The sequence below is a fragment of the Ranitomeya variabilis genome, chromosome 3 (assembly GCF_051348905.1).
Source record: "Ranitomeya variabilis isolate aRanVar5 chromosome 3, aRanVar5.hap1, whole genome shotgun sequence".
Classification (NCBI taxonomy): Eukaryota; Metazoa; Chordata; class Amphibia; order Anura; family Dendrobatidae; genus Ranitomeya; species Ranitomeya variabilis.
In genome coordinates this window covers 110255961-110268144 of record NC_135234.1, presented here as the reverse complement: position 1 = coordinate 110268144, position 12184 = coordinate 110255961, and the positions used below count along the sequence as shown (strand labels likewise).

At 45.6% G+C, this 12184-nt stretch overlaps 1 protein-coding gene across 1 annotated transcript; it reads left to right on the top strand.

Annotated features, from left to right (window-relative positions):
* The first annotated feature begins 493 nt into the window (after positions 1–493).
* SEBOX (SEBOX homeobox) lies at positions 494–8392 on the top strand. Its single transcript, XM_077299448.1, has 3 exons — positions 494–627; positions 4495–4688; positions 7345–8392. The coding sequence occupies exons 1-3, from the start codon at positions 543–545 to the stop codon at positions 7885–7887; spliced, it is 822 nt and encodes a 273-aa protein (XP_077155563.1). The 5' UTR covers positions 494–542; the 3' UTR covers positions 7888–8392.
* Positions 8393–12184: the final 3792 nt, after the last annotated feature.

The window sequence follows — 12184 nt, the reverse complement described above, 5'->3', positions numbered from 1 at the left end:
AGATAGATTTATAGACAGATAGATAGATGGATATCGATAGATGGATATAGATTAATAGATAGATATAGATAGATAGATCTATAGATAGATAGAAGAAAGATATAGATAATAGATAGATAGATAGATAGATAGATAGATAGATAGATAGATAGATATGGGATGGATGGAAGGACAGACAGATAATAGGTCATAGATTATAATCCCCCCCCCCTTACAGATGATGCCGCGGCTGTATACATGTATACACTGATTTCCTGGCGGTGTTGGGTTGGGGGCAGCCCCCTTCCTGTGTGAGGAAGTCTAGTGCAGTCTGGCTTAGGGAGGACGTGGATTGGAAGTGATGGGCAGCCGCGGACAAGGCAGGTGTCAGACACCTTGTATTGTTATCTATTGGGATCAAAGGCAGTGTGTCCGCAGACACTTCACAGGCTGTGGGGCGTGAGGTGGAGCCTGGACCCCCGGGGTCTTCTCTAGCAGGGAGGGGATTGTCGGCTATAAAGCAGCGCTGCAGGTACAGGGCGCATCTCCCCACAGCGAGCACCATGGAGAAAGTCCTGCGGGCCGCCTTCTTCCCAAACCCACAGCCAGCGCCGCTGAGGAGCTGCCAGGAGCCCGCGCCCGCCGCAGGTATGTGTGAGGGGCCTCTGCCCACTCCGCAGGTATGTGTGAGGGGCCTCTGCCCGCTCCGCAGGTATGTGTGAGGGGCCTCTGCCCACTCCGCAGGTATGTGTGAGGGGCCTCTGTCCACTCCGCAGGTATGTGTGAGGGGCCTCTGCCCGCTCCGCAGGTATGTGTGAGGGGCCTCTGCCCACTCCGCAGGTATGTGTGAGGGGCCTCTGCCCACTCCGCAGGTATGTGTGAGGGGCCTCTGCCCGCTCCGCAGGTATGTGTGAGGGGCCTCTGCCCACTCCGCAGGTATGTGTGAGGGGCCTCTGCCCGCTCCGCAGGTATGTGTGAGGGGCCTCTGCCCACTCCGCAGGTATGTGTGAGGGGCCTCTGCCCGCTCCGCAGGTATGTGTGAGGGGTCTCTGCCCACTCCGTATGTGTGAGGGGCCTCTGCCCACTCTGCAGGTATGTGTGAGGGGCCTCTGCCCACTCCGTATGTGTGAGGGGCCTCTGCCCACTCCGCAGGTATGTGTGAGGGGCCTCTGCCCACTCCGTATGTGTGAGGGGCCTCTGCCCACTCCGCAGGTATGTGTGAGGGGCCTCTGCCCACTCTGCAGGTATGTGTGAGGGGCCTCTGCCCACTCCGCAGGTATGTGTGAGGGGCTTCTGCCCCCTCCGCAGGTATGTGTGAGGGGCCTCTGCTCACTCCGCAGGTATGTGTGAGGGGCCTCTGCTCACTCCGCAGGTATGTGTGAGGGGCCTCTGCCCACTCCGCAGGTATGTGTGAGGGGCCTCTGCCCACTCCACAGGTGTGTGTGAGGGGCCTCTGCCCACTCCGCAGGTATGTGTGAGGGGCCTCTGCCCACTCCGCAGGTATGTGTGAGGGGCCTCTGCCCACTCCGCAGGTATGTGTGAGGGGCCTCTGCCCACTCCGCAGGTATGTGTGCGGGGCCTCTGCCCACTCCGCAGGTATGTGTGAGGGGCCTCTGCCCGCTCCGCAGGTATGTGTGAGGGGCCTCTGCCCACTCCGTATGTGTGAGGGGCCTCTGCCCGCTCCGCAGGTATATGTGAGGGGCCTCTGCCCACGCCGCAGGTATGTGTGAGGGGCCTCTGCCCACTCCGCAGGTGTGTGTGAGGGGCCTCTGCCCACTCCGCAGGTATGTGTGAGGGGCCTCTGCACACTCCGTGTGTGTGAGGGGCCTCTGCCCACTCCGCAGGTATGTGTGAGGGGCCTCTGCCCGCTCCGCAGGTATGTGTGAGGGGTCTCTGCCCACTCCGTATGTGTGAGGGGCCTCTGCCCACTCTGCAGGTATGTGTGAGGGGCCTCTGCCCACTCCGTATGTGTGAGGGGCCTCTGCCCACTCCGCAGGTATGTGTGAGGGGCCTCTGCCCACTCCGTATGTGTGAGGGGCCTCTGCCCACTCCGCAGGTATGTGTGAGGGGCCTCTGCCCACTCTGCAGGTATGTGTGAGGGGCCTCTGCCCACTCCGCAGGTATGTGTGAGGGGCTTCTGCCCCCTCCGCAGGTATGTGTGAGGGGCCTCTGCTCACTCCGCAGGTATGTGTGAGGGGCCTCTGCTCACTCCGCAGGTATGTGTGAGGGGCCTCTGCCCACTCCGCAGGTATGTGTGAGGGGCCTCTGCCCACTCCACAGGTGTGTGTGAGGGGCCTCTGCCCACTCCGCAGGTATGTGTGAGGGGCCTCTGCCCACTCCGCAGGTATGTGTGAGGGGCCTCTGCCCACTCCGCAGGTATGTGTGCGGGGCCTCTGCCCACTCCGCAGGTATGTGTGAGGGGCCTCTGCCCGCTCCGCAGGTATGTGTGAGGGGCCTCTGCCCACTCCGTATGTGTGAGGGGCCTCTGCCCGCTCCGCAGGTATATGTGAGGGGCCTCTGCCCACGCCGCAGGTATGTGTGAGGGGCCTCTGCCCACTCCGTATGTGTGAGGGGCCTCTGCCCACTCCGCAGGGCTCCAGTTCTCCCCACTCGAAAACTTTGCTCTGGTTTCTTATTAGACCCATTATTCTCATTTATGTCCCCTGTACCGATCATTGATAATTCCTCACATTATTCAGTTCCGTCATTTGTTTCTCATTGCAGCATTTTAGCACTGTACATATGATACAGATAATAATGTCATCTGATACATAAATATTAGTAGTTACCATAGGCAGCCATGTATGCAGCTGAGCTGGTGGAGGAGGTGGCAGGTTCTGCATGGAAAGATACAGGTCAACTGTATGTTCCATGTTTTTTCCCCTCATATACACTTCAGCCGTCCAATTTCTTATTTATTTTTTTTCTTTAAAAAGAAAGTCTGTGCAATGATTTAGTAACATTGGCTTTTTCTCAATGGAATATTATTCTCATTATTAGAAACTGTAGGTATTAATTCCTGGCATGGGAAATTCCTAAGTATTATATAAAGGTGGTGATTATAATCTAGTAGTAAAAACTACTATTTAGGGCTCGTTCGGACGTCTGTTTTTCATGCTCGTGTTCTATTCGTGTTTTTTGTGATATTGCACATGCCCATTATAGCCTATGTGTCTGTTTTTGATCTGTGTGATAGATCATACTCATCAATGCAAGGCAATGGATCCATAAAAAAATAGATAGTATTTAAATATCATCCGAGTGCTGTCCATTTTGAATGTTTAATATTTAGATTTTTTTTTGTGTACAAGAAGAATGGCTGTCACACTGGTAATAATAATAATAATAATAATAATAATAATAGAAACAAACGAAAACTAATAAAAACTGGATCTAGCACAGTGATGAAAAAAGTCTGTTCTTTTCTTGTATGCAAAAAATGGAAGCCTAATTCAGAAATTAACTAACAATTTGTTGCAAGTTGTAATGTTTTAATAATTTAATGCGAGCTTTTGGTTTTCTCTTTTTAAAGAGATTGTCCACTACTTTAACATTGATGACGTATCGTAAGGTGATTAATCTCTGATGGGGGGGGCGACACCCGACACCCGGCACCCCTGCAGATCAGCAGTTCACAGTGATAACTGCTGCTGGGAGTGCTCAGTTAGAGAACTGCTCCACCTACTGATAGTGGCCGTGGCCAGGTACTGCACATCCGCCCCCTATAGATTTGAATAAGGAAGGGGCCAGATGTGCAGTTCCCAGCCATGGCCACTATCAGTAGGCGGAGCAGCACTGAACACTTCCGGCAGCCGAGTGTCGCATCCCCACCAATCAGACATTGATAACATATCCTTTTGATCGTTCATCAATGTTAAAGTAGTGGACAACCTCATTAAAGTCTTGTCGCTGTGCAATTAAATTTATGCAACTTTCTATGGCTACATTCACATTTGCGTTGTGCATTTCCGCAGCGTCGGCGACGCAACGCACAACGCAAACAAAACCGCAACAAAACGCACGCTAAAACGCTGCGTTTTGCGACGCATGCGTCCTTTTTGGCCGAAAGTTGGACGCAAAAAAATGCAACTTGTTGCGTTCTCTGCGCCCAACGCTTGCGGCCATGCGTCGCAAAACGCAGCACAACGCATGTCCATGCGCCCCCATGTTAAATATAGGGGCGCATGACGCATGCGGCGACGCTGCGGCGCCGAACGCTAATGTGAACGTAGACTAATATATGGTACTTTGTGTTTTCCTTCATCCCTATCTCTGCTGTTTGGCAGTGGATGGGAACATCCATATTTACATCTGCAGGCTGAAAAGCATCAGACCTAAAACTTCACACACAGCTGAGATATTGCAGTGTATGCAGCCAATCTAGATAATAAATTGCCAGATAAACAGCCTGAAATTAATTTTTATACATTTACCTATTGATACATTATTGCAAACTTTCTTAGAAAAGTTTAAACAAGTAGAAAACAAAAGCAAAATGGTTGTTTTACTTTTCAGAATCAGAAGTTGAACCAAAGGAATCATGCACCCCTGCGAACGGGGCACCCAGCCAGAGGAAGCGGAAGAGGACCTTGTACAGTAAATGGCAGCAGATGGAACTAGAGAGCGTCTTTGAAGTGATCCCTTATCCAGACATCAGTACAAGGGAGCATCTAGCCAAGGTTATCAGGCTACCCGAGTCAAAAGTGCAAGTACGTGTGGTGATTTTAGTCAATGATCCTGTATGTGAAGTTATTGTAAATATACTGATGGGAATTTGTATTAGGTTTTATTATGGCACAGAAGGATGCATTTCAGAAAAATATAAATGTGGAATCCTGTCCTACAATGTTGTAACTTACAAAAGTTAGGTTTACACAATGGTGGCGGTATGATACAAAATCAGGATCTAGAACGGGTTTATAGACATGCAAATCAGCTCTCCTCCAGAAAGTAAAACTCATTAACCAACCAGACTAGTGTAAGGCCGGGATCACACATATGCGAGATACGGCTGAGTCTCGCAGGTGAAAACCCATCTCTGGCGCCGGCACTCCGGAGCAGTGCGTGCAGCCGCACAGCAACACATGGAGCTGCACGCTCCGCTCCCAGAGGAGGGATTTCACCTGCGAGACTCGGCCGTATCTCGCGTATGTGTGATCCCGGCCTATGCAAATTAGCTCCCCTCCTAGAGGGGAGCTAATTTGCATACTTGTTTCCCATGGAACATTGCACGTCTCTTCGATGAGAACCAATGCTCTCAGACCTTAGCAAGCAGTATAAGTCCTCACTCCCACTTGTGTACATAATCATCGCATTGGACTTGCACCAATGTTCTTAAATGAGTCAGTGCTGAACTGCAAGTTTTTTTTCAGCTCTATTCAGACTGAGGAAAAAATGCCAGCATGCTTTGATTGACTGCGTACATTGGATGGAACTCGCCAAGTCTATAGGTGCGCGAAAAAAATCGGTTGGCACATGCACCATGCGTATGCCGCCTAATTTTTAAGCATATATTTCAAAGGAAACCCAAAATTTCATTAGCCAAGTACAGTAAATTCACAAAAAGAACCGTCAGAATAGAGAGATAAAATATATAGATAGAATACATAGATGTCCTATAGCTATTTAATGCCAGAATCCTCCTATATATAATACATTTGCACCCTTTAGTGCCTTTCATGTGACACTAAAGGGTGATTAGCCCTATTTAATAAATAAATAATTTAAAACTTAACATGGGGTCCCCTCTATTTTTGACAACTAGCAAAGATAAAGCAGACAGCTATAGGCTTATACTATCAGGCTGGGGAGGTCAATGGTTACTGGGCCCTTCCCAGCCTAAAAATTACCAGCCTGCAGCCGGCCCATTAGTGGAGCATCGGATGAGAAGCTTTGCCCTGGTGCAAGTGGCAATCAGAGTAGTGGAAGTTGGGGTTGACGACTGCTGTGATTTCTCAAAAATCACAAATGCCATCAACCCCTGGGGTTAGTAATGGAGAAGTGTCTATCAAACACCATCATTACTAACCCAGTCATCAAAAATAAAAACACACACACAGAAAAAAATCACTTTATTTGAATAACACTCTAACACACTATCCCTCGTTCACCAATTCATTAAACAAAAAAATTCCAGGCATGTCCGCAGTAATCCACTGAATCCAATGTAGTCCAGAAAAGGATACCTGATACACATAAAAAGACAGACCAACAAGATACAGTCCCTCGCTCATCAATTTATTACCCAAAATGTTCCCATGAAGCTCCGATGTAGTCCACATTCACCGAATCTGGCTCTGGCGACTGTGAATTGCAGAAAAGTGACCGCTATTTACAGGTGTCGAGTATGATGACAACACTCATCATTGTCACTGGTTCTCACTGCAGTCAGCGAGACCCAACGGCTCTGATTAGCGTTGTCATCACTACCCGGCGCCTGTGAATGGCAACAACTTTACTGTTATTCACGGTCGCCGGAGCCAAATTCGGGAAATGTGGACTTCATCAAAGCTTCGTGAGAACATTTGGGGTAATAAATTAATGAATGAGGGACTGTATCTTGTTGTTTTTCTTGTTGTTATCCTGTCTTTTTATGTCTTTCAGGTATTTTTTTCTGGATTGCATTGGATTCGGTGGATTATGGTAGACCTGCCTGGGATTCTTTTTTCTTTCAATAAATTGGTGAACGAGGGATAGTGTGGGGGAGTCTTTAATCAAATAAAGTAGTTTTTTTTTCTGTGTGTTTTTATTTTTCTTTACTGGTTTAAGAATGGGGTGTCTGATAGATACCTCCATTACTAACTCCAGGGGTTTACTAACTCCAGGGGTTGATGCCAGCTGTGATTTATGACAAATTTTTGGCATCAACCCCAACTACCATTACTCTAATTGCCACTGCACCAGGGCAATCGGGAAGAGCAGGTCAAAGCGTAATGTGATGTGCCAAATCTGGGGCAGTTGCGGGCTGGTATTTTTAGTCTGGAAAGGGCCCAATAACCAGGGACTTTCCCAGCCTGTTAATATAAGCCCACAGCTGTCTGCTTTATCTTTTGCTGGTTATCAAAAAATAGAGGGGACTCCACAATGTTTTTTTAATTATTTATTTAACACCCTTTAGTGCCACATGATAGGATGTCTATCTATTATACTTATCTATTCTCTTTATTATCTATTATATATCTAATATCTTTCTATTAGCTACCTATATCTTTATATAAGATTGCATGTCATGCGGATGCTAGGTGAGAAAAATCGCATTGAACTCGCATGAGACCTGTCCTACTTTTCTGGATCAACATCACAGCAATTTTTTTAAAGCAGATGTCAGCGAGGCCTAAAGGTAATTTTTTGTTTTTTTGCCAACAGGTTTGGTTCCAAAACAGGAGAGCCAGAAAAAATAAGAGTGGCAAGTTTAACAAGTTTCTTTATAGAAGAGGATCTTCATTTCGAGCTCGTCATTTCTGCTGGAGTTCACCATTGCCCTCTCGGAGTTGTAGTCAAAGAGACACTCTAATTCCCATGCCCCAACCTTCAAACCAGTCTGTACCACATGGGCATCCTAGTCAACAAGCCTCGTCCATGCAACAATGTGGATACCAATCATTTGTCCCACCATCAGAAGTCCATCAGATATCTCCTCCAGTTCCTGAGCAGTTCTCTGATGAGTCTTATGTGCACACTTACGGGGAGCAGGATCTGCAATGGCAGAACGTCACCTCCAGTTCTGATTATGGCTGTGATGCCATGTTGTGTGATACTCAAGGTGAACCATTCACCATTCCTTCACAAGGCTCATATTGGGAAATGTTCCCTCAGACAATGAATGAAAATGGGCAGCAGACATCCCTAGGGTATATATCTGATGTCATATACAATGCAGCCATAGTTACTAATGTAGGAGAGGTCTAGATTGGTTATTATATTCCTACGAAACCTCTAGATCAGTGTTCCCCAAGTTCGGTCCTTAAGAGCCACCAACGGGTCATGTTTTCAGGATTTCCTTAGTATTGCCCAGGTGAGAATTCCATCATCTAGACAGGCAACAATTCCATCACCTGGGCCATACTAAGAAAATCCTGAAAACACGACATGTTGGTGGCTCTTGAGGACTGGAGTTGAGGAACACTGCTCTAGATGATTACTGTACCATTTCTGTAAAGGCTTGTTCTTACTGGACAATCCATATGATATACATTTATAAGATTAAATGGTAATGATGAACCTTGATAGAAACCTGAGATAACCTCTCAATCATGTTATCGGATGAAGGCTATCCTGCTGTTTATGAATACATTTGTGGATAAAATTGTAAAAAAAAGAAAAAATGTATGATAAAAAATATGTATATTACTGTTATTTCATTAATTTAGTAGAATGTAGAATGAGTTTGAAAAAAATAAACTAATAGATTAGTGTTTGCAACCTCATTACCTGTATCATGAAGTCATACAAATGTCACATCAGGCTTTGGTCTGTACACAGAGATGGGCAGAGGAAAAGCAGTTATGCTTAGTAGAGCTCAAAGAGGTGCTTTCTTCAAGAGACAGCACCACTCTTATCCATAGGCTGTGACTGGTATAGCAACTGAGTCCTGTTCAATAAATGGGGCTGAGCTGCAGTACCTGAGACAGCCTGTGGTCAGTAAGGGGCACTGTGGTGTGCAAAGTATCTGCCATAACTGAAGTCCACAGGGTACTCCGTTCACTAGATGGTTGCTATTACTGTTATTGGGGGTTCCCATGGCTATTAGGGGGCATTGGCTATTGGGGGTCTTGTGCTTATTAGCACTCAAGAATTTGCAGATGACTGTGAATTTTTCCGCATTGTTGGAAGATTTGTGCCCCCTATACCATACAATCATTACCAGACTTTGTGGAGTGTATTCCTTGGGTCAGGAGGGTGGTAACTCGGTAATATAGCTCTCTGCCCAATCATAGAGAAAACCATGAGGTGGTTGGCTCCCCGCTTTGTATTCCATCCATGCAAGTATCTGGAGTAAGCACGCCAAAAATTAAGTTTCCAGCATCGTAGCAGTATCGGCATTTCTATGTTGCTCTTTTTTATCCATATACAACATAAAACCATATCCAAGATAAGGAACTCTAGCCGTGATCGGGTGACATGCCTCTGATCTCATGGACCCACGACTAAGGGCCCAAGTGAGCAGAAACTAGTCAGCTATTCATGGTGAACATTTCTGATCTTACATGTCACAGTGAAATATCCTCATTATAAAACAAAAAAAAAATGAAAAAAAAGGGCCCTCAAACTTATAGTAATAAATTAATCAGCAGGTGAGCAAAAACGCTGCGGCCGATATACGAACATCTACACAAAAAAGTGAAAAATCTTCAGCTCATCCAAGGTAGTAAATCCAAACAAAATACACTCCCCATTATGGTCTGGGCACGGATCACAGCTTCATGTTGGTAGCAAGCAGGAGACATCAAAATAAAGTGAAAAAGTCCAGCATCACGTCCAAAATATGTCCAATGTAAAAACAACATTTATTAGTATAGGTTAAAAAATAGCATGTTAACAAAAAACATTCTCAGAAAGCGACTTTTTTTTACCTATACTAATAAATTATGTTTTTATATTGAACGTATTTTGGAAGGGATACTGGTCTTCTTCACTTTATATAAACATATATACATACACTGCATCAGCAAACTGCGATTAATGAGTCCATGAATTCCACTATTGCTGTACATGTAACAAGTGTATAAGCCCACCCACAAGCGACAAGGTGACCCCAACAGGTGGACACTACATCTTTAAATTTACCTCTCCTTGTGCCATCCTGGCCTCAAATACAGTAGGAAAATATTGGATCCGGCTTAGTTATAATTAAAATGTCTGGGAAAGATTGGTGAACAAATGTGAACCTCACAGGAGGCCACAGCACCTAATGCACAAAACAAAACGCAATAAAACAAGGATAGGACAACTAGAATATTGGATTAGTCATGGGCACAAAATATTCTCTGGCCAATATACAAACATGTATGCATACACAATAACTATCATTTTTTATGCCATTCCTTCATAACGCATAATAGGGAAGGGTCTCCTAAAAACTGGGCCTCTAAATGCAAGAGGTAAGAAGTAACAATTTGATTGCTATAGATTAAAGATTATCTTCACCTAAAATAAAAAGTGATCTACTAATTCAGTTGCTTAAACTACATCCCTCGATCTTATATTCAAGAGTGTTTCTACTCCAGCGGCGACTCAAGCAGGTGAAATGGGCCTTTTGAAGTGAGGAGTCCAGTTCTGGTTGGTTTGATTCCCTTTTGTGAGTAGGTGGTGAAATCCCATGTAGGAGCCCCCTTTGCAGGAAACTAATCTCCCCTGGCAGGTATGGGAGTGAAAATATGGGCCAAGGATTGGAGAGGTAGTCTACTGGACTGACCACTCCAGCCGATCTCCAGCGCTATAGGTGTATATACTTCTGGAAAACACACAATAGAATTCAAGAAGGTGACTTTTGGCAGAAATACGCTGAGCAGGTCTACACCTACTTTACTAAATAATGCCCAGCATTTCCAGCATATTCATCCTGACGATTGTTTTACCATAATATCTCCTAAAGGACAAGTACACAATAATATTTAGGTCTAAAATCTTATAATCTTAACATGGTAAATCAAGGTTTTCTGCCTTATCTTCTATCGTGAGACTATTTATTAGACCTTTGTATTGTGTATTACATTGGTTATAAACAATCTTCCTGTCCGCCATCAGCTTAGCTCTTATTTTAATTTTCGATAGTATTATATTTCAGTTGATTCTTGAAGAACTTCATGTTATGAGCTGCAATCCCGCAATACCAGTGAATATCACAATCATCTGTAATACCAACTAATCTTCATGAACATTACTTTAATCCAGCCCCTAATTTCCAGATGATTGTGAGAGAGATGGAGCTGTGGATTTACTTACATTACCTAATCCCACCATAACTTTACAGAGCCAGGTTAGAGCTGTACATAGCGCAAAAATAAAATATTAAGTGTCTTTTAGAAGGGGCTTAGCAGATATCAAAACATTAATCGACAATGTTAAAGTCCCAGTCTGTCTCATGTGTGGGGTTTAGCTGCAATTTCACGAGCTCATCACAGCAAGTGGAACAGACTTCACATCTATGTGATCAAGTCAGGAGACTGCCAGCACATTATCAAGGTATATGCATCTATAGCCTAGATCTACTGAAGAGTAGGAAAAATATAGTTCTTACCGATAACGGTATTTCTCTGAGCCCACGATGGCACCACGGAGAGAGGGGATCCGCCCACCAAGGACAGGAAACCTACAGATAAAAAGGCGGTACCTCTCTCCTGCATCAGTTGTTTACTAGAGAACGATGGGAGACTATGAATAGAGACTTGCTTTTAAACATTACTTAACGACTTAACTTGAGATACCGCGTGACTATTTACACTATTAGCATAAGGCACTATAATAACGTGCACACCCAAGAAGTGAAGGGAGGGAATGTACGGGTGCCGTCGTGGGCTCAGAGAAATACCGTTATCGGTAAGAACTATATTTTTCTCTGACGCCCACGACGGCACCACGGAGAGAATTGCAGAGATTTGTACATTAGGGAGGGACCACCGCTTCCAGAACCCTTTTACCGAAGGTAAGGTCCGAAGAGGAGATAAGGTCCAATCTATAGTGCCTATAGAAAGTGGACAGTGAAAACCAGGTAGCAGCTTTACACATCTGCTCAATTGAAGCTCCGGCCTTCTCCGCCCAAGAGGTTGCCACCGCTCTCGTTGAGTGTGCCTTGATATTTCCCGGAACCGGTACGCCACTCGATGAGTATGACAGGCAGATGGCTTCTTTAATCCATCTTGCCAGGGTGCCCTTAGATGCTTTCTTCCCCTTCCGGGGACCCTGGAAACATACAAAGAGAGAGGAATCCTCCCTACTCTCCCTAGTGGCTTCTATGTAATGCATCAGGCATCTCCTCACATCTAATGTATGTAATGCCTCCTCCTCTTTGTTTTTGGGATTAGGACAGAAGGAGGGCAGAGATATTTCTTGTGTCCTATGAAAACGGGATGCCACCTTTGGGAGATATGCCGGGTCAGTTTTTAGGATGACCCTGTCATCCAGGATTTGCGTGAAAGGGGGGTTGGCGGATAAGGCCTGGATATCACTGACCCTACGTGCGGAAGTGAGCGCGACGAGCAAGGAA